The sequence below is a fragment of the Delphinapterus leucas genome, chromosome 9 (assembly GCF_059928025.1).
Source record: "Delphinapterus leucas isolate spDelLeu-1000000601 "Yukka" chromosome 9, BTC_Dleu_Yukka2, whole genome shotgun sequence".
Taxonomy (NCBI): domain Eukaryota; kingdom Metazoa; phylum Chordata; class Mammalia; order Artiodactyla; family Monodontidae; genus Delphinapterus; species Delphinapterus leucas.
Window position 1 is genome coordinate 74,267,324 of NC_143137.1, and position 21,794 is coordinate 74,289,117.

Genomic DNA, 21,794 nt, shown 5'->3' on the forward strand with positions numbered 1-21,794 from the left:
TTAATGTAGGATGCGTGATTGAGTCATTTTTGGCTTTTTTATAAAAACACTATTACATATTTCACACATCTTTGTTTCTCTTAATGTCCTTTATAATGCAGTATAGAGCCAGACATCAATTAAGTTCAGACAAAACTACTGGGACCCAAGGAAACTCTTGTTCCCACCTAAGTTGTCATTTCACAACCCTTCCTGCATGGGAAAAACCTAAGGAGTTACTTGTACTAATAAAACCAAAAATGCCTTTTATTGACGCAGTTGATACACTGCAAACTGCGGCATCACAGGTGCTACGGTGGCAGCAAAAAGCGCATTTTAGTCAGGGCATCAAGTTGCAGAACTCAGGCTACAGCCAGAGGCCTATTCATTGGAATAACTGCTCCAGGCTGGAACAAATTATAAATTTTGGTTAAGAGAAGCAAGCGCTGCCCTTGTGTGATAAAGGAAGTTTGGGTAGGTCATGCAATGGTAGTGTTTCCAGAAGTGCAAGGGTGAAAAAGCTAAGTGGGTATTTTGCTCCCAGATTAAATAGAAAGGACAAGAAGCCTGATCGATAAGACTTCAGTGAATTAGAGTTTCTGGTCCGAGACGCTATGAGTATCATATCCTGCACAGCAGGGCTTGCTCTGAGCAGTTTGTAAACCACATGGAAAAAGGCAGAAGTTGCTGCTAAGCTAATAGCTGCTGAGTAGTTGCATTAATTGTTGACTTTTCGGCAGGGAGGCTACTCCCCCCAGCTCAGTGCTTCCCACAAGCCAGGTGCACGCTATAGCTGGTAACCCCATCCCTCATATTCCTTCCCGCTGGACACTGGCTATTAAATGCTGGCCTCTCGCCAACTGCCTTTAGGTGAGATGTGGTAAAAACGGCCAGCGAAACAAGAACATCTGCCTTCGTATCATTTTCTTTGTACAGCTACTTCCCAGGCGGCTGCTTGGATCTACGTGCGTCCATTTACTGGATTTAAACAAAACAGCAGGAGGCTAAGGGGGAGGCCCAAGAAGCATATGCTGGGTCAGCCCACTCTGGTTTCAGCTACAGTACAGACGGAGGCTTTGCCCCTCTGGAAACTGACAAGGGCAGCCGCAGCTGTGAGTCTGGAAGCAGGAGACACCCCCCTGCCTTACCTGTTTCTTTGTCCTGGACTTCTTCCAGGTGCAAGTCATTCAAAAGGTGCTCCAAGATCTTCTCCGGGGTCCCGGACACGACCACGTATCTGTCGGAGAGCAGAGAGTCCACAGAGTCATCCTCAGTGGACGACTGTGAACGGCTGCTCCATTCTTCGTCCTCGTCCTCCTCGTCAATGTATTTGAAAGAAGGCACATCGAAGGTGGGCAAGGGCAGCTCTCGGTCTGAAAGCGCGGCAGAATCCTTCCTCTCTAAATGAGGGTCAAAGACTCTCAGCCGGGAGCTGCCCATTGTGCACGGCTACTAACAAAGGCATCCCCTAAAGGCTCAAAGATCTTGCCATCTCTGTCCTTTCACTGGGAACTCAGTCCATCTGGCTGCTAAGAGCTCTGCAGTCAGCTAGCACGCTGGGCTCGAGAGGCGGAGAAAAAAGGGAGGGAGGGAGGGAGGGGGGGATAGAGGAGGCAGAGAGAGCGAGTGAGATGGAGCGGGAGAAGGGGAGGAAGGCAGGGAAAAGGAAACAGGAGCAAGGGGCTGGGTGGAAACTCTGACCTCCAATCACTCTCTGAGCTCCCGGCTTGGGGGGCTGGGCCGCAGCTCTGCACTTTCTTCAGCACCAGGACGTCCCGGTCTTGCTCTTTAACCTGAACGGTTGTCACTTCATCATCCTGCTTTCATTGCCGATGGGAGTGATGGATGGAAGAAGGAAAAACAGAGAGAAAATTTAAAAGGCAAAAAAAAAAAAGAGCTAACTAAAGCTGCACTTTCTCAAGTTGCTTTCCCACCTAATATCTTTACAGATTCAGAACAAATTAGGAATCTGGTCAAGAATCTCCCTCTAATGGTACAGGGTCCAGGCTCAAGTTGTATGGATACATAAAGCATTAGAAAGACATAAATACTTTAAAGGAAACTGGAAAAAAAGAATAAAGTGGGGATGGGATTCAGAGTTCATTTTTAAAACTACCTGTGATGTGAATTAAGAAATCCAAAGTTCAAAGTCTCAAAAACACAATATACTAATTGCATGTGTGCTATACTCTCTTTTACCTGGTTAATACTTCTTAAACTGCCACTATATTAAAATTAGAAAATCATATAAAACATCATTTAAACACTAAAACAATGAGCAAGCCATATTAAGTAGATGTAGCAGATACGTATCATATTCATTTACATCACAGCCTTATTTTAAGGTGGGAAAAAAACTACTCATTCTATCATTCAGTTCATGTTTTACTCCCAAACTTGAGGTGGCCTTCATATTTATCATGTACTTGGTTTGCCAGAATACAAGCAAAAACGGATCTCTAGTTAGAATCTCATCTAGACTGAAATTCGGATGTCACGGGTGAATGCGCTGACTTTCTTCACCGCGGTCCCTTTTAACACGGAGAGAAGGCTGAACAATCGTTCATTTCTGCACACACAGCTTCCACAGCCCAGAGCCTAACACGGCCCGCTGACGTGGCTCTGTCAGAGTCGGGCTCACTGCTGACCCAGCAGTGTAGAGCCGACCCAAGTGACACCCAAGTGACAAACACTCCCAGAGTGTGGAGTGTGAAATTCTCCTGATGGGTGGCGTCCAACCAGAGGCAGGTAGGGGCGGAGGGGGTAGGGAGAAACCCATGTAAAAATATTTACCTTCTGTATTTCTGAGGATCTGAGCAAAAGATTGAAGCAAGAAAAGTTGATAGCAAAGAGGCTTCACCTTAAAAATTATGTTGCCTCTTTAAAAAGGGAAACACGTCCTAGGGTTCCTAGCATGCTTCTGTGTTTCTGCTCCTGGCAGAAAACCCTACCTCAATTAGGTACAAACACACAAAAAGAACATTTTCCCGCCCCCCCGTTGGATAAAAAGTACTATGTCCTCGTGCCTTATTATCAGTTCCATAGATTTATCAGAGATGCCGATGTATTTATTCACCTTCCGTAAGAATAGGAAGGGACTATCCTTGTCGTAATTGCCAACCAAATCAGTGGGAAAATGATGATTTCAACTCCCGGTGTGCTGATTCCTAAGAAAATGTAGTGACCTAGTCATTTGAGTCCCCCAAGATCTTCTTAAAAACAAAAATTACTAGTCATTCTAAACAGCAATATAATTTTAAGATCATCCTGTCTAAATCTCTTAGTGGCAAATAATTTTACTATGTAAAACTGATGTATTACACTTCAGCAAGGTCAGACACACAGTTACTGTGGCAATTAATACTGGATATTCATTGTGAAACTCCCTGAGGATGGCAGTGTGGCTCCTGTAACATGAATACCAATGTATAATTGCCATCTTTCATTTCTCCAAAGGGGTTCTTTTGTTATCCATGTGGCTGAAGTGAAGCAAGGTGGCTGGTGAGAGGAGCATAATATTGACAAAAAAAAAAAGGGGGGGGGGCAGAATGTGAGTCTGGGATACTGAGACACAGAAACAAATAATTCAGTAAAGAGCAGGTTTGAAAGGACAAAAATCTTTCCCTAGCTTTCCTCTCGTCATAAGCCAATATTCATTTTATATGAGCCTGCTGTCATTCTGAAGTACGTTTTACATTCTACGTGCATGTGATATACGGCATTATTAACTTCCGCGGGCCATGCACATACATATGGATGGGAAGGGCTTCTCTAATGTCTGTGTAACTAATATGTATTACAGGGCTGTGCACAGAGCAGCTACACTCTGCTGGGCAGGGGAATAGCTGAACCATACTGATGTACTATCAATAGCATCTTATGTCACAGTGATATTTTCCATTTTGAAAACCTGTTAAAAAATAAAGAAGCAAAAAAGCAGAAAAATCAATGTATAAAAGGAGATGGAAGTTATCTAAAATTGCCGTGAAAACGTAATAACCGTATGTATTATACCCGGCTCTCAAGAAGGAAGGTGAAATTAACACCTCCTGACCAACCTATGTACCCTTACCTAACTGCTCTTCCTGAAAAACAGCATAAGTACCAGAGTTGAAGTTCTCGGTATGAAACTTTACTCTGGTGCTTGCTTGGTTAAGAATAAAAGTATTTAAAGAACTAATGACAAGAAATATGTTCAATGACAAACAGTTCATGAAATGCAAGTAAAGCATTAAAATGCTTAATTTATAGACAACCACTCAACAAACAGTGAGGGTCTGCTTTGGGTAAGGCACTGTGGCAGACACTAAGGGGCAAGCAGTGGTGAGTAAGACCGATGCCCTGCCCTTAAATGACAAGGTGAGAGCTCCATAACAGCGTAAGTCTAACGTGGTGAGCTCCCCCAAGATGAGGCCACATGCAAGAGAGAAAGCAAAGGTAGAGAACCCATGCGATTTGACTGTCAAAGATGACAGATCAAATCCCAGATCTGTGGGTGAAAGAGAATGGAAAAGCCATTAAAGGGGACAAAAAAAACTGGTTCTGCTGAGAATGATGAACCTGGTTTCAGACAACTGATGTTTCAGTACTGATAACACGTCATGCTAGAGATGTTTAGCAAGCAGCTAGAAATAAAGAGCTAGGGCTCTGGACAAAGGCCAAGGACAGAGATAAATCTGTGAACTACTCAAGTTTGGGAGTGGATGAGATTGTTGAAGGGAAGCAGGACAGAAAGGGAACTAGGAAGAGAAAACATAGAAAGAAGGAGGAAGAGGGAGGGGATCAGAGTCCTGAGGAAACCTACCAAAGAGATGACTAAGCAGTGAAACCAACACAAGCCAGGAGAAGGTGGAGGGCACTGACTCGGGAGAGTCAAGGGCAAAGGCTGTCTGACGCTGTCCAATTCACCAAGATGAAGAGCCTAGGAGGAAGTGCTGAGGATACCACAATGGGAAGGCGAGTGTTGAGGTGTAAGCGCATGTGAAGGAAGTGCACAAACAGGCAAGACCGCCTTCTTGGAATTTCATCTCGAAAGGAAGGAGTCAGGCTGAAGAGGCTGCCTGGCTGGGGAAGTCGGCAAGGTGAGGGGCTATGGAGAAGGGGCGAGGGATCAGGAACGTGCGTGGAGGGTTTAGGCTACAACAGGATCGAGCCTTCCTCCTTCCAGAGAGGATCACGGGAAAGAAGATGGGTGGAAATTTAGAAAAAAATTAGAGCAGGGAAAATAAGGTAGCTGAGGTAGACAAAATGAGATGCCTTCTATCATCTCCGTAGAGTGGGGGTTCCGACCATCTTCTGGAAGGGGAGGTTCCTTGGCGGCCTGAAAACTGTTGGAAAAATGGCTTTAGGGGTTGCAACAGGGAATAAACAAGTTATGAAAAGAGGAATTGCCAGGCAGCTTTGTGCTGCTGAGGGTAGAAAAACATATGTTTATGGTTTTAGGCCTTCCTGCCAAAGTGCTCAGAAATCTGAGTGGAGCGGGTGGGGGGGACTTCCCTGGCGGTCTGGTCTGGTGGTTGGGACTCCGCACTGCCACCGTGGGGAGGTGGGAGGGTGGTGCGGTGTGGCCCACGGGTTAGATCCCTGGTCGGGGAACTGGGATCCCCACATGCTGCGCAGTGCGGCCAAAACAATTTTTTTAAATTTTTAAATTAAAAACATAAATTAAAAAAAACAATTTTTAAATTAAAAGAAGAGAAACCTGAGAGGAGAACAGCGAATGACGCCCCCTCTGCCCACCAGGGGAAGAGATCGGCATAGGAGACACCAGGAGGGAGGGAGGAGAGGTGTTGTGGGCTGCCGTCAGCACACACGCAAAACAGCCCTTCTCCACAGGGCGTCTGTCTGGTTAGGGAAAGGAGTGCTCCAAGAGAGGAGCTGATAAGCGGGCAACACGGAGGGGCCGAGGACAAGCCTTCACAGGAGTGAAGGGAGCAGGCAGGCGGTCGAGGAGGAAGCAGGTGGAGGCTTTGATCGAGGAGGCTGATCTCTGAAGTGGGGCAGTTCAGAGCAGGGAAGACGGAGCAAGGGAGAAGCAGCCCCTAACACCTGGGAGCCGGCCTGGCACTCAGGCTGGGCCTTGTGTTCTCCTGTTAAATGTCACTGATGCTGCGAAAAATCAACATCAGATAAGGCCACTCTGTGACTGTGGTGGGACAACACAAAGACACGGCCACTCGGAAGTCATATCTGAACACAGACAAAGCATAAACATTGGTCACGGCAGAGAATACCAGAAAGCCCAGCGAGTGAGTAGCGACTGCTGCTTCTTTCCCAGTGACAACTTTGGCTTTGCTCCTCTCCCTATAGATAAGATTTAAGATATCGTCACAGAGTTGCCCAGTTTCCTGATCTAGAGCAAAGCCCTGCTACTTGAAAACCTCCCCAAAGTCACCAAACACAAACCCAAGTCTGGGATGTCCTTTCTTCTATCACCTTCTTGTACTGAGCTGCTGTGAGGCTCCCCATGGTGCGAGGGCTCCATCACTATACCAAAAGCAATAAACCCAACTTACTCAACTACAGGTGTGTTCCTGGTGGTCTCTGGCTAGAGGACAGTGACCATGGACAAGGGTCATAAGATGCTGCCCTGCCGCTGGCATGGCGCAGTGTGGAGAGCATGGTTACTGGAGTCAAAGATAAAATGCATTTCCTTGTCAGGAGGATGAGAGAGTCAGACCCAGGGATGTTCCTGAAAGTGATGAGAGGATGGGTGAGGAACGAATGCCCAAGGACCTCCCTGGCGGTCCAGCGGTTAGGACTCTGTGCTGCCAAGGCAGGGGGCGCAGGTTCGATCCCTGGTCGGGGAACTAGGATCCCGCGTGGCGCAGCCAAAAATTAAAAATCAAAAAAAAAATTTTAATTAAAAAAAAAAAAAGAATGCCAGTGCAAGGGGCACAGACCTTAGGAGAAGGGACTTCTGTAGGTGCAACACTGAAGAGGAAGGTGCAGTGGGGAGTGGGATGTATTCCCAGAAGGCACCATGCTTCCCACCGCCCGCCCCAGCCAAGGCATGGGGGCGCTCGGCTCTGGTTGGTACAGGCTAAGTGAGAATTCTCCCCGCTCCCTGACACACACTTTAGCTCCTAGATCTGCACAAACCAGGTCTTTGCCCTACTCTCTTGAAGGGATGGTAGGAAGAACAAGAAACTCTAAGGACCAGGCCAGACGGATTCTTCACAGCTTTGCCTATGGGATGCAGTCTGGGATGAGCTGGGAGATGGGGGAGGAAAGGAAGTGTAAAAATAAACAGGTATCCTCAGCTGAAAGGGGGAGGGGAGGGGGGAGGGGGAAGGGGAGGGGAGGGAAAGATGTTTGATCACAGACTCACAGGACCTTTTGAACAGAGGCCATGAAAAATATGAAAACAGAGGAGGGTTTTCAGCTTTTCTCTGCTCCTCATCTCTTTGTTCTATTCTTTGGTGACTAGCTCTGATTTCTTTTCTTTTTATGGCTACACTGCTCCCCTGCCTGCAAATTCTGAATGAATGCTAGAACCCGTCCCTTTGACTTACTTTAGATTAACTTCCTTGACCAAGATCAGCTTTTATACTTCTAAATCCAACTTTTCTTTTTTCATTTATTCACATGAAAGACATTTATTTTTAAGATGAAAATACATATAGGGTAATAAAAATACTGATTTTTTAAAAAAGTAAGGTGAAGAACTGATGTTCACAGTTTAGCAAGTCTACGCTGTCCTGAACCAAATTTCTGACTGCATTTATATTTTCACTTGTCACCAGCACTAGCAAGAAAAAGTCATTACTAAGGGATTTCTCAGGCCTGCTGGAATTGTCACAACTACTTGCTTGATTTTCCATTATCTCTGATAATGGAAAATATTCCTCTCCCAAGTACTGACATAAAGCAGCCACTGGTATTCTCCATGGCATTGTGTCCCTGATGCTCTGTGAGTATCAACTCTTACAAGAGGGCTTAGCTGGGGGTTCATGGATGGGCTTTAGTGACTCAGAGAAGCTTCTGAAAGTATATAAAATTTTTATGTGTAGGCACATTTTCCCAGGGAGAGTCCAGAGTTCTAGGTCTCACTGGAGTCTATGAACCCCAAAAGGTACAAATCGTTCCATACAATGACACTCATATTTATCACTGCATCTAAGTAACCTTCTTTGACAATCTCCTGCTGGTAACACTGCCTATCCAGATAAGATGCCCAAAGAACCCTGTCATGACATCCATCACACTGACCTCTGATTATCTGCTCCCTCTGCGCTCTCCACGAAATGATGACATCTCGAGGGCAGGGACTGTGACTTCTAGTTCTCTTCCTAACACACAGCTTAGGGCCTGGTACATGATATTACTGAGCGTGCAAGTTCAAGCAAGAGAGCGAGTGAGCGAGCGGACTACCTTTAAAAGACAGAAATCGATCTCGCGTGGTTCAACGGTCACTCTCCTCTGAGGTTGCCCCTACCCTCTCTACTTAGCCACTTTCCTATTATAATGCTCATCACATGAGATAACTGTGTTTTGTACTTGAGCGCTGTACTTGCTCCATCTGTCAGAATTCTACCAAACTAAGCTCCCGTGCAACTGACATATAAGAGACCATATAACTAACACAACAATGGGAAGGCATTCACTAAATGGTACTGTCCCTGAGTCTAGGGCACATGGTAAAAAGGGTGTGGGCGTGAACAGGTCACCCTGTGGGTTGAAGTGTGAACTGGGCAAGATGTGAATTTTGTGCCCTCTAAAATCCCCCTTCTGCCCCCTTCGGTTCCAACCAGGATCCTCAACACTCCTCACGTGACCCAGTGTTCCATCATCAAACCTGTGTGAAGCAGGCAGCACCGGAGAAGCTTTCAGATGGAGAATGCACAGAATCATCTAGCTTGATGCCATGGCACTCAAGAAGTCATACAAGTAGCACAAGGTGCAACGCTGCTTTCCCTCAAGCTTGTGAACACCATAACTGAAGATGCTAACTTAGTGGTAGGAAGGCATTTGCTATGGACTGAAGGTTGGTGTCTCCCCCAACCCCCAATTCCTATGTTGAAACCTATCCCCCAAAGTGATGGTGTCTGAAGGTGGGGCCTTTGGAGCCCTCATGAATGGGATTAGTGCCCTTATAAAAGAGGTCCCAGAGAGACCCCTTGCCTCTTCTGCCCCGTGAGGACACAGCAAAATGACAGCTATCTATGAACCAGAAAGTGGGCTCTCATCATATATTGAATCTGCTGACACCTTGATCTTGGATTTCTCAGCCATCAGAACTGTAAGAAATAAGTTTCTGCTGCTTATAAACCACACAGTCTGTGATGTTTTGTTACAGCAGTCCAAACAGACTGAGATGGCATTTAGAGCCAACAGCTTATTATGACGCCTTTCATTTCCCAACCTCCTTGGTCGAACTTTCATTCCTCCTACGAAGTTCTCTTCAAGAATCACCTCCTCCAGGAAACCTGCTCCCTCTACCTCCAGTCTGATGTGGCTGGCCCTCCTCTGCAACCCCACAGTGCCACACGAATCCTTCGGGCTCAGCATTCCGAGAAGCACATACTGATGACCTTTTCTGTCTCCCTTCTAAAGCATAAGCTCACGTGTGGGCAGGCACCGTATCTCCTTCAACTTTGAATTCCCAACAAACAGCCAGGTCTTGGCACTTCATAAATACTTGAAGAACCTTACCCAAATGGATCAATGAACAAACAAAATGAGGAATGGATAAATGTGTAATTTTGGGGGACTTCCCTGGTGGCGCAGTGGTTGAGAGTCCGCCTGCCGATGCAGGGGACACGGGTTCGTGCCCCGGTCCGGGAGGATCCCACATGCCACAGAGCGGCTGGGCCCGTGAGCCATGGCCGCTGAGCCTGCGCGTCCGGAGCCTGTGCTCCGCAACGGGAGAGGCCACAACGGTGAGAGGCCTGCGTATCGCAAAAAAAAAAAAAAAAAAAAAAAAGTGCAATTTTGAGTAGAGGTTTAGAGAACAGCAGCTTACTCTCAAAAGATACATTTCAAGTGCTGAACTCTGATGGTGCTAATACAGGGGACAGTTTGCTGAGAGGTGCTCTTCCTAAGGAAGGGTAATCCAACTACTAGGGTTGTGGATAACAATGGCCTGCACTGTTCTGCATCTTGATCATCAACTTGAGTGTTTGGGGCACTCAAACAGATATGGGTAAACTGAAAAGAAGAGCTGCATGCTCGTCACACTGGACAATGATATAGACAGACAAGGGGTCATGAGATCAAAACGACCTGCTCTAATTCAGGATCTTGGCCTGCGGGTGGTTAATGTGAGGATCACTAAGGCAGCCCCAAAACTTGGCCAACATTTAAGAGGAAACATGGTTAAGTATTTTGTGAAGTGTAAAGCATCATGCAATCATTAGCTACTGGACAATTAAAAAAAGCTAACATAATTTTATCTCATAGTGGTAGAGGTAACCACAGCTCAAGAACTAAGGAGACAGCACTGCCATATGCAACTAACAGACCCACTAGGAACAGGCAACAAGGGAGGGATCCAGCCACGACCAGGCAGATAAATCTATCACATTTATTGAGGGTTTACCATACATCAGCAAAGCTAAGAGTTGCACATCCATTATCTTATCTAACCATTACAACAATTCTATGAGGTACATACTGTTAAAACTCCCATTTTGATAAAGTAACTTGGCCAAGCAAGATCTTATGTGAGGGTGTGTGGTAAAGCTGAGATTGAACCCAGGCAGACCCAACAAAGGAGCCCTTAACCAGAACCACAGACGTCCCCAGAAGATGGTCACTAATACACGTTAGAGACTATAAGTATGGAAGGGGACTTGGGCTACCCTGGTGCTGGCAGCCAAAGCAGGCTAATCCGCTTGGCAGATGAGGCAACAGGTGTGTCTACGTCATGCTGAGTTCCAAGAGGAGAAGAGGGTTGCCAAGGACCGAACGTAGTCTCAGGACCACAGCTAAGCAAGCTCAGCCAGGGCAGAGCTCAATACCCCTGGCAAGAGGGAAATGAAGTGCTGGCAGGAACAGAGTTAAACATGGCAGGGATTAGTGGGATCTGATGCCCACAAAACTTGGGTACCCAGAGACATGCAGCCTAAGATTAGCAGGGCGTCCAGTGCATAAGCTGCCTTCGGCCTGATGGGCTCAAGCACTGGGCAGGCATGGAACTGTACACTTTAATATAGTTAATTTTATGCTATGCAACTTTTACCTCCAACAAAACAAAACAGGGCTGTGATGAGCCTCTGGGCACAGGACTTTGCTGATCAAAATACATGGGACTCTGCACCAAGGAGCTACAAGGGGGTCTGGGAAACACACCCTTTGAGGTACTGTTCGGGTAGCTGGAATGTCTAAGAACAAAAAGATGGGGAGAATGAAACCACAGCAGGAAATTTTCACTCTCTGAACTACCCTGCCTTGTGGGATAGGGTGCCATAGGATTACTTGTGATGTTCTAGAAAAGTTACCTTCCGTTAATGGGTGGCTATATCAAGGAAGCAGACGGAGGCTCAATTTAAGGAAGTACTGATGGCAGAGGCAGAATGAGCTCTGTCTCAAACTGGAGCAGAGCTTGTCAATAACATTATTGACAAGTGAAGATGGTTCTTCAGTGAGTGAGGCTGGACAAGATAACCTCGGCATTTTTTTCCAGTCCTTAGATCCTACAGAATTCAGTTCTCTTGACATCACTTTTTTCACAGAAGCCCAAAGTGCTGCCTCTCCTAAATAGGAAAGTGGCATGTGATTTAGTGGTTAGGGATCTCTCCTCATCTTGTCCTATGGAAATTCACACACAGCTTAGCAAACCAAACCACCAATGCCTGCATCTATTCTTGTACCGTTAAATGTGGGTACAGCAGAACTGGAATACTTATCTGAAAGAAAAAATCTCCTCTGGCCAAAAACAATTTTGTCTGAGAACAACCTTCACAGAATTTGCTGACAATGTATCTCATGACTCTCTATTCTCATGGAAAAAAAAAAAAAAGGAAACAGATCTTTAAAAAAAAAAAAAAAAGTAAAAAGGATATTGCTGGCAAGATAGACCTGATTAAGAGAGCAGCTAAGGGAAAGACAAAGTAAGCAAGATATGTGTCAAGGTGAGTAGTGGTTTAGATTTACCATATCACAAAGTTCTGGCCCGGCAAACACATCGTTTGTATAGATGATTCTGGCAGAATGAGAGTATTTAAATAATGATAATTAGTTCTTTTTAAAATTCCTACACATATTGTGATTAATAACTCAAACTAACGCCTAAATAGGACTAATAGAATTCATCATCCCCAAGCTTACAAAATCTAGGTCAAGTCTGACTTCCACAGTGTGAAAGCAAACACAAAGTTGTTACGGAACGTGACTAAACTCCCACAGAAAAACGAGTACACAAGACTAGATAGAAAGTTCTGGCTGCTAGAAAAGAACTGTATTTATTAAATGTTACTGCCTCTAATAATTATCATGTAAAGCAAGTTTTCTAAGAACCCTACAATTAGGGCAAGGCTAGGAATTTGATCCTGAAGCCAACTTCAGCTAGTAAACCTATTGCACAAGAGAGGAGAGGAGATGGGGATAGAATGTAATATCCCGAAATACAGGCACTGTTTTTCCATCACAAGTATATTTTGATATACGCTATTAGCTTGATGGATTATTCTGGATACTGGTAGAAAAGAGGCATACTCAGCAAGGGTTCTGAAAGTGTTTAATGGAGGGACTACTTACAGAAGTATGGGTAGGTCTGATAAAATTAACCAAAATATGGTGAGATAACCATGGACCAGCAAAGGGAGATACTAACCACCCCTGGGCTTGAAGGGGCAAGAGGAAGTCAGAGTGAGTACTGGATCCCATTGGGAGGGAGCTGGAGAAGTAACTGAGAGGCTTGCAAGGAGGAGCTGCAGTCCCAGAGGGGTGCCGTCACTGCCATAACTGCAGCAGAAAGCAGGACAAGGTAGGAAGAAACACCCTGACCCCGTCTCCTTCTACACTCTGATCTCCTATGACCCCTCCCATTGCCCAAGCCCCATTTGGAGATGGAAGGCAAGAGATCCGGGCGGGTTAGGTCCATGGGGGTCAGGTCTCACTGCCAACCAGCACAGAGCAGAGGTGAGAATGGAGGAGGGGATGCAAATGTACATGATCTAGCAAACTTGTCCTTCCAGTTTCCAGAGAAGCTTATGTCAGTTTATCACTAAGTTAGATGGCACCATACAGGTCATGGAGTCCATCACCTTGCTGTCAGGAAAACAACTCAAAAACCTAATAGCTTGGGCTTCACTGGTGGCGCAGCGGTTGAGAGTCCACCTGCCGATGCAGGGGACGTGGGTTCGCGCCCCGGTCCAGGAAGATCCCACATGCCGCAGAGCGGCTGGGCCCGTGAGCCATGGCTGCTGAGCCTGCGCATCCGGAGCCTGTGCTCCGCAACGGGAGAGGCCACAACAGTGAGAGGCCCGCGTACAGCAAAAAAAAAAAACAACAAAAAACACCTAATAGCTTTAGGGTAGGTTATATTAGCATCTCCCTAATTGACTTAATCTAATTCCTGTACGTTTTATTTTCTTAACACTCTTTCTGGTCTAATATTTACATCAGTTTACTACGGTTCAGATCCTACACTTTGCTTCATACTCGACACTCCCCATGTGACCCTTGAGAGTTATTAAATCACACAGGTGTTACTGTTTTTTTATCATAAAATCTTAAATTTTATTAAATCTTTCCCAGAAAGTCCTCTAGATCCAGTATGGAAGTTCTTGGTTGATGACAAGATTGTGGGTGGGGATAGAGAGGAGAAGAGAAAGGCGAAATGGCAGGACAAGTTCCACTCTGATATCTGTTGCATGGGAACAGGGGCTTGGTCTGTCTTGTTCTCTGTGCTGTCCCTCCATCCAGAATGACACTGTCTGTTAAATGAATGAATGAATGGCCTGGTGAATGGTGGGTGAGCAGACAGATTCTAGACATTGGGATGGCCCAAGATCAAGGACAGAGAGGTCGGCAAAGGCAAGGAGGAAGAGGTTCCAAGAGACTCAGTTCAGAGAGTAGGCTAGGGTAGAAAGGAGAAATTTCAAGAGTTAGTTAATGCCTTACAAGGCCCTAGTTTTGTGGCGGGGTTCCTGGTTATCTGCAAGGGAGCAGTCAATATCCTTCAGCATCAGCAAGTCTAAAGTATAAACAAGACAAAACACCTGCAGCAACAAGCAAGGCGTGATGTCAGCCGTGGTCACGGGATGAGGCTGCTGCACTCCATCACTTCTGCAGCCCCTTGGTCCCAGATATGGTGGTTATTTCATTCTGCTAAGACTCAGAGTTACATACACTCTCCCTGGTTAGTGGGCCCACGGGAAAATGCAAAGGCTCGGCTGGGCTGGGAAGTCACTAAGACTTACCCCTTGGATTCAAAAAGCCTAGGTCAAAGGGCAACTGAGGGCACTGCCTTGCGCATATATGATCTGACAGAGGCCTATTAGAAGGTAATTCAGAAGAAATGAGGATGCCTTCAAATTCTAAATTAGATCATTAAGCATTTCCTAACATACTGAGGTCACTGGAAAAAAACTTTGTCTATCAATACTTTGAACCTGTGAATTCCATCAATCCACAGCATTCATGCAGACAGTTTGCACGATATGTTCACGACAGATTCGGCCACTTTGCAAAAAACTCAGATAACTTAGTGCTGGGAACAGCACTTATTTCCACTTCGCATTATTGGTATATCTTTTGTTTTTAAAACATCTGTATTGGAGTATAATTGTTTTACAATGGTGTGTTAGTTTCTGCTTTATAACAAAGTGAATCAGCTGTACATATTGGTATATCTTGATGGCCCTAAACATACAATACATATGTTACTTGAGATTTAAAACAACCAAAAAATCTGAAATCTTGCTTCCTAGGAAATTTTACAGAAATGACAAATATAAATTTTAGAAATACCTTCTAGTTCCCAAGAATTCTTATATCATTGTGTGTGTGTATGTGTATATGTGTGTGACACACTTATGAAGTTATTCTGAAGGGAAAATATCAATATTGACACTTTCCTCAAGCAGCCTAAAGATGAGATGAAAACCTATGGCAAATTATGACTCGGACAAAATTTCTACGTACTAGTTGCAGATATACTTGTCACCTGGGGTTTGACTAATTCACAGCAGCAGTTTTACAGAAGCCTTTAAAATCTGAGTAAAAAGAGGACAATATGGATTTTAACAGCAGCCCTTGAGAGCCACCCCTGACTAGTTCCTATGGCATTGGCTTCTCCTCCCAAATTCCTCTTATAGGAAACATAGTTGTGTTTGGAAATGCGTCCTGATTAAGTAAAGATCTAATTTATAAATTGAAATAACTTGAGAAAGCTAGCTCTTAACTGTGAACAGACCCAGTGGAAATATTCTTCAAATTTAAAAAGTATTGGATCCATGAAATTGGCTAAGAGAGTACATCTTAAGTGTTCTCACCGTGCGCGCACACACACACACACACACACACACACACAAAATCTAACGTAATCACGTGACGTATGGATATGTTAATTAGCTTGATTGCAGTAATCATTTTACAATGTATGCATATATCAAAACATCACATTGTACACCTTAAATATATATGACTTTTGTCAATCATATGTCAATAAAGCTGGAAAAAAATTTTAAATTGAAAGTAAATAAAGTGTAAAGTAATACACTTAGAAAATGGGAATGCTTCAAGTCAAGGAACTCTTTCCAAGTCTCTTTTGTGTGTATATAAATGTGCATTTACACGTGAGTGCTTGCGAATATGCGTGTGTGCGTGTGCGTGTGTGTGTGTGTGTGCGCACGTGAGTGCATGTGTAACTTTAGAGAGGGCAGAGCAGTAATAAAAAGGGCAGCCTCAGTCCTTATACAAGTTATGGAATGAAAAATTCCTAGTTACCGTAGCAACTGCAAGATCACATGGCATGGAAGCAAGGAGATACAAAGCATCTTAAGTAAACACTCTTGTATTTTCATGTTTTGCACATTCCTTGGTGCTTTTAGAGAGGCACGCCTTAGGTCTCAGCAGGAACCATCTCAGAAATTTATTTCACAGTTTGAAACAAGATTGGGAGAAAGGTAGGACTGTGTCACTCTTGGTTTATTGCACAGCCACAGAAAGTTGGTGTTAAAACAGGTTAAGGGAATTTAAACTGCAATGGAATATTGGTACAATTATTTGAGAGACAAACAAAATTAGAAGGTAAAAAGGAAGAGAGAAGGTTAAAAAAAGACAAAAATGAATTTGGTTGCAATGGAGTAGGTGTTTCTCCCTCTTTTTCTGGAGTGAAGGATGGGTGTGCGGGAAGAGAGGAATGGATTGAAAAGAAATGGAAGTACTTTGATAATAAAGAACAGCAAAACAATCTTCTATTTTCCTGAATATTAATGTGCACTTGGCATGCCAAAGAGGATTGAAATCCTCATATACAAACCTGCCCCAGTAAGAGCCTTGCTTTGTAAACTATGACTCATTGAAGTTTGAAAGTTTGTGTCTACTCTTTACCAAGTATGTATTCTCCCAAAAGCTTGTCTGTAGTTACAAACTGACTACTGTGGTGAACCTCCCTGTCCTTTCTGCTTGCCATTTCCAGGTTAATTCCCCATGGTACAAAACCCTTCAGTTTAAAACTTTAAATCTCCAATGAACCGGAATCCTGGAGATGAGATGAAAACCTTGGATTTGCAGAGATACAACTTTGGTTTTGCAGAGATTCGGTTTGAGTGCTTGAACTTGGGAAACATTTCAAATCACTCACAATTGTCCTCTTGACCGAATTCAGGCCCGCAAATATTGATTGAAAGCCTAGCGCTAGACACTGGGGGTAAAAGTTCAAAAAAAACATGGAGATTACCCTCAAAGAGGAAATATTCTTTATGAGAGAGAAATGGGGGAGAGATATAAATTTGCATTTTTAAAAAAACAGTGGTTTGGAGCTAGGCTGTGCATAGCGGTTAATGAATTTAGCCAGTATAAATAAATAGACTCCTTTATACTTATTTCTAGGAGTTCAAGGCAGTAAGATCTGGAAGTTTTTTTAATTTGTCATTATCTGGGAGTTTTATATCTCAGTCCTGCTCAGGACATTCTGAACTCAGAAAAACAGTTCCAAATATTTAATGACATGACTTGAAATATGGTTTTAACACCCTGACAGCAGGGATACTTCTGGCAGGATGCTAGATCACCATCTGTCCATACCAACAGCATTTCACAAAAAGTAAATTTTTGGAAATTCTAGCCACAGGAGTATTTTTAGAACATAAAAGAACAGAATGATTATTGGCATTGATAGGCATAGTCAATCAGAGTAAAAGATGGCTATTCAAAACCTCCTGAATAATCAACTGGTATCCACTTTAAAATGGCAACATTTCCCCCCAAAGTGTTCAACACTCAGAAGTATGAATGCTGCTGAATTTGGGGGAGGGGGGGCGGGTCTTCAATTTAAGACAGGAATTTTAGAGCTAGAAGAAATCGTCGATGTCCAATCTACTACCCTTATAGATGAGAAAACTGAAGCTCAGAGAGGTAATATGACTGACTAAATTCGTGCTCAATATATTTAATTTGTAGGGAGTTTGTTAACAGAATTTCAATTTATCAAGAATAAAATGGATTTTTTAATGCTGGTAACAAAACAGTAAAAGTTTGAAAATATGAAAAAATTCGCATGTGATAACTAATCAAGAAACCTTACTTTTACATTACAAAAATAAATCCCAGCTATATGAAAGACCTGAGTGAAAAGTGCAACTCTAGAAGAAATGGAAGAAAATAAAATTGAGTATCTAGCCACAGAATTCGGAAGAACTCTCTGATTTTAAAGGTGATTTTTGAAATTAAAAAAACATGAATCAAGAGTTTTGCTCATATATGTATAAAAATAATAAGAAACAAACTCGGCAAAACTACATATAACAAATATTACAAAGATTAATGTCCTTAACATATAAAAAGCTTGTTCAAATCAATAAGAAAAATCCCAATGGAAAAATGGGCAAAGGAGGTGAATAGATTATTTACAGAAGAAATATAACTGGATTGATATAAATTGTAAGTATTCAACCTCACTAGAAAAGAAATGTAAATTTGAACAAGATAATACTGGTCCTTGCCATCAGCCCGACAAGAATACTTCGTTTCTCCTTCTAAGAATCGTAATAATCAATGTGGGTGAGGGTATTACAAAATAAGTACTTTAATGTAGTGCTAATGTATGGGAAAACTGGAACAAGCTTTATGGAGCATAGCTGAGCGAAAAACATAAAAGAGATTGATGCAGTTCATACCTGTGAGTAGTAATTACTCAGCTAGGAACTTATCCTTAAGAAATATAAATTTACATAAAGATTTTTTTAGAGATGTGCATCTCAGATCACTTATAACAGCAAAAATTTGAAAACCTATTTGCCCCCAAATGGGAAGAGTAAGTAAGTGAAGTATGTTATGGAAACGTAAGGAAAGCCTCATAATGTATACACTGATATAATTGGGAAGGCGAGAGGAAATCGTAGTTAGTTCTCACTAAATTTTTCTGTTCTTCCTTGTAGCTTTCTATGATTTCTAAATTCTCTACAAAAGGCACGTATTACTTTACTATTAGTAGAACAATTTTAAACAGTCTTTAACAGAAATGTGCTATAAATTCCTGCAAGTTGCCTGATGCCTTGTTCTGGCATTGCCTTGTTCTGGTCAAACACCTATAAACCTCAAGAATGAAGCATGTTTTCAAAAACAAATTCAATCAGTAAAACAGGACAAGAACTATATACAGTATTCTAATTAAAATATATTTTGTAACTAGAAAATGGGGAGAGAGGAAAATGGTAAACACCAACAATATGTAACTCTCTTTAGACATGAGATCTGTGATATTTGCCATTTATGATTTGTGTCCTTACGTGGTCAGAACCCAGGAAGTAAAAGAGATGATGTTTAATTTAGCAAATGCCTCACCAGAAGGCAAAGAAACAATTTTCTAGAAACAAACACCGTATTCAGAGTACACCCCTTACTTTCTTCTGTCTGCGTATCGCCCTTCTTCACTCTCGTGTCTTTGTTTTCTCATCTTTCTCCCTCATTAACAGTCGGTGGCTTGGGGGCTCAAATCATATCTTGTTCACTTATGTCTCTGTTCTACTGTGTGTGATGCCTGGTTCATCAGTGCTTAACAAATGCTTTTCTCAATGAATATAGGCAAGAATAAATCTTGGCCAAGTACTTTAAAAATCTGCTCTATATATGAAAAGGAGAAAGTTCTACTGAAATTAAAAATTATTTAGGCCCTAGACAAAGTCAACTTTACGTGCCATGGCTGAATAGCCACTACTGGTAGCAGCAAGCTGAACAGCTATCTGGCTGTCTCCATCTTCATCGAGTAGGATTCTTTCTAATCATCTGTATGAGCTCAAACACGGGAATCTGAAATAAACTTCTAATGATGGAGAAGCTAAGTGTCTGATTGATGAGGGACGCTGGTGTCTGTCTGAAGACCTCACTGCAGTTAGGTAAGTGAATGAATTCCCCGGAGTCGGTGGGTCACCATATCCAGCTAAGGAATGCACAGTTAATTCCCTCTGAGTCTTCCATAGGCCTGTGCTACCTAACTTTTCTTTTCTTTCTAGGGTCCCCCAGACCGGGAGGTCTGCAGTTGCCATGCTCCATCACTCAGAAGGAAAAGACACCAGTCTTGGCTTTTCTTCTGGAGTGGAGCCCTCTCAAAACTTAGGTTTAGGCCAAAACGGGGTCAACAAAACTCAGTACACTCTTCCCCGGAGATTCTGGCATAGCCAGGTGTGGTACCTAAAAGCAGAAGTCAGAGCTCAGAGGCAGGAACGGCAAACCACAGAGGCTGGGGCCAGGGGAATAAGCCGCTGCAGATGTTGCCTACACCTAGGGCCGGTCAGATCTTTATTAAGAAGGATTTTTCCAGGGTGTGGCGAACTTTTCTCAGGTCTCTGCACATCTCCTCCATATGCCAAGAGAATGAATAATACTGAAGGACAGGAATTGGAGATTTACTGACTTGGGACAGAAGTGGGATCTACTTAAAATTGGGATACAAGTCAGATGAGACTGACAAATTACAATGGAAATGGCATTTAACAGTTCAACGGGTCATGAAACGTGTCCGCCCGCAAGCATCTGGCATTCAGGTATATTCCTTAAAAGACAATCAGAATAAAATTGGCTCTCTACTTTATTCCAAAGTTTCTTCTCTTGGATTTTAAGGGTTAGTTAGAATTCTGTCTCATCTAAGCTCAAAAGCTTCCCTTGTCCACCTCGGTGTACCCCTTAACCTCGAACTTGTAGGTAGAAATCAGCACCAACTTGGGCCATGCGTGCTCTGTCCCTGCCATTCCATATCCTGTAGTTCTATTCATGTACATCTTTTAAAATTCCAGTCATACAAAGTACGAGAGGAGACAGTATTATCTCCATGCCTTCAATTACTCTCTCGGTTCCCATGATTTTAGAGTTATACCTGAGTACTGTTTTAACACGGAGATCATTTTTAGATCTGTGCTTCCCTATGAGTGTTTAATGAGAAGCACTGAATGCTCCCATTTATTTTTGTTGACAAAACCGTGCCTGTGTTCAGGACTTGCTGTGTTAATTTTCTGATGGGATAAGTGCTAATTAGTAGGAGAGAAGTAGTTCAGCAGAAATGCTTTATTGGAGCAAGGGTCATTTCAGTCAGGCTAGTCTCCATTAGAGTCCCACAACATATACCTTCAGAAACACAAAGAGTTAAAAGCACAAAGACTGAGTTACACCCTTCCCTAACAAACCTGAAGGATCGCTGATAATGACTATTTTAATTAATGATCTTTTGCTTCTGATAACAGAGGCTAAAAGGTACACATTTTACTAGAAGAATATTATCAATGGAAATATTTCAAAATCTTCTTGTGATTAATGAACTTCCGACAGAATTAATGGAGTGTAAAGTACTTATTGCCCGTTTCAGAGGATACTCTTTATAATCCTATTTAGCAGGTACCAGTTTCTGGGTGAAACTTTTTCTTACCTAATGAAGACACATCACATCAAAAAAGTTCTTTCCAATGCCTATGATTATCATAGGAAAACTCCAGGATACTCAGATTGATTGCAAAAAATAACACATCATCACAATCCCCCGACTTGTAGTAACAGTAAGTTCACCGAGCAGGGAGAAAGTGATAGCATCCATCAACCATAAAATTCAGTTTGGGATTTTATTATGCATTGTACCATCTGGGGGTCATTAGAATTCTTTATGCACAAGAGTATCAATATAAACCTTGTTTTGCCTCTATAAATCCTACCCAAGGCAAGATCAAGCAAGGTTTAACGAGTCATCCATGTGATTTTGATCTCACAGGGTCAAATTTTACCTGGACACCTTCCACCCCACCCCCACCTGGGAGGTCACTAAGATATGCTTCTGTGACTCATTAAGTTTTCAAGAGACCTTCCTTAGAGATCCCTACCCCCGAGCCACTTCCTGCTCATCTTAACTGTGGTTCACTCCCTCTCTTTATTTCTTGGATCTGGAGGAGCCCCTGATCCTTTATCCTGACTCAGCTCACCTCAATCATGCCCAGCCATTCCTGGAACCTGAACAAAGAGGATACTTACAAGGCTTTGTTAAGATTGTTGAGCCTTGTTCACTTAGTTACTAGGAATGTACAATAAATGAACAGACATGTCATATCTTATTTCTCCTTTTTTTTTTTTTTTTTAATACAGGAGGGAAAGATTGGAAAAGAAAAAAAGAAAGAAAAAGGCCACAAAAACCTATCCCAGGTAAACCTAAGTGTGACAGCATTAAC

At 43.0% G+C, this 21,794-nt stretch overlaps 1 protein-coding gene across 6 annotated transcripts in view; it reads right to left on the reverse strand.

Annotated features, from left to right (window-relative positions):
• RAPGEF5 (Rap guanine nucleotide exchange factor 5) overlaps positions 1 to 21,794 on the reverse strand; it is a 219,965-nt gene that overhangs the window by 69,699 nt on the left and 128,472 nt on the right. For 4 of the 6 annotated variants that reach the window (XM_089917709.1, XM_022587925.3, XM_089917712.1 and 1 more), the window contains exons 10-11: positions 1,681 to 1,799; positions 1,128 to 1,216 (exon numbers count right to left, since the gene is read on the reverse strand). In XM_089917709.1, coding sequence (XP_089773835.1) covers positions 1,128 to 1,216; positions 1,681 to 1,799 — 208 coding nt within the window. Of the gene's footprint in view, positions 1 to 1,127; positions 1,517 to 1,680; positions 1,800 to 21,794 lie in introns of those variants that run through there. The other 2 variants (XM_089917710.1, XM_089917713.1) reach the window with 2 other exon arrangements.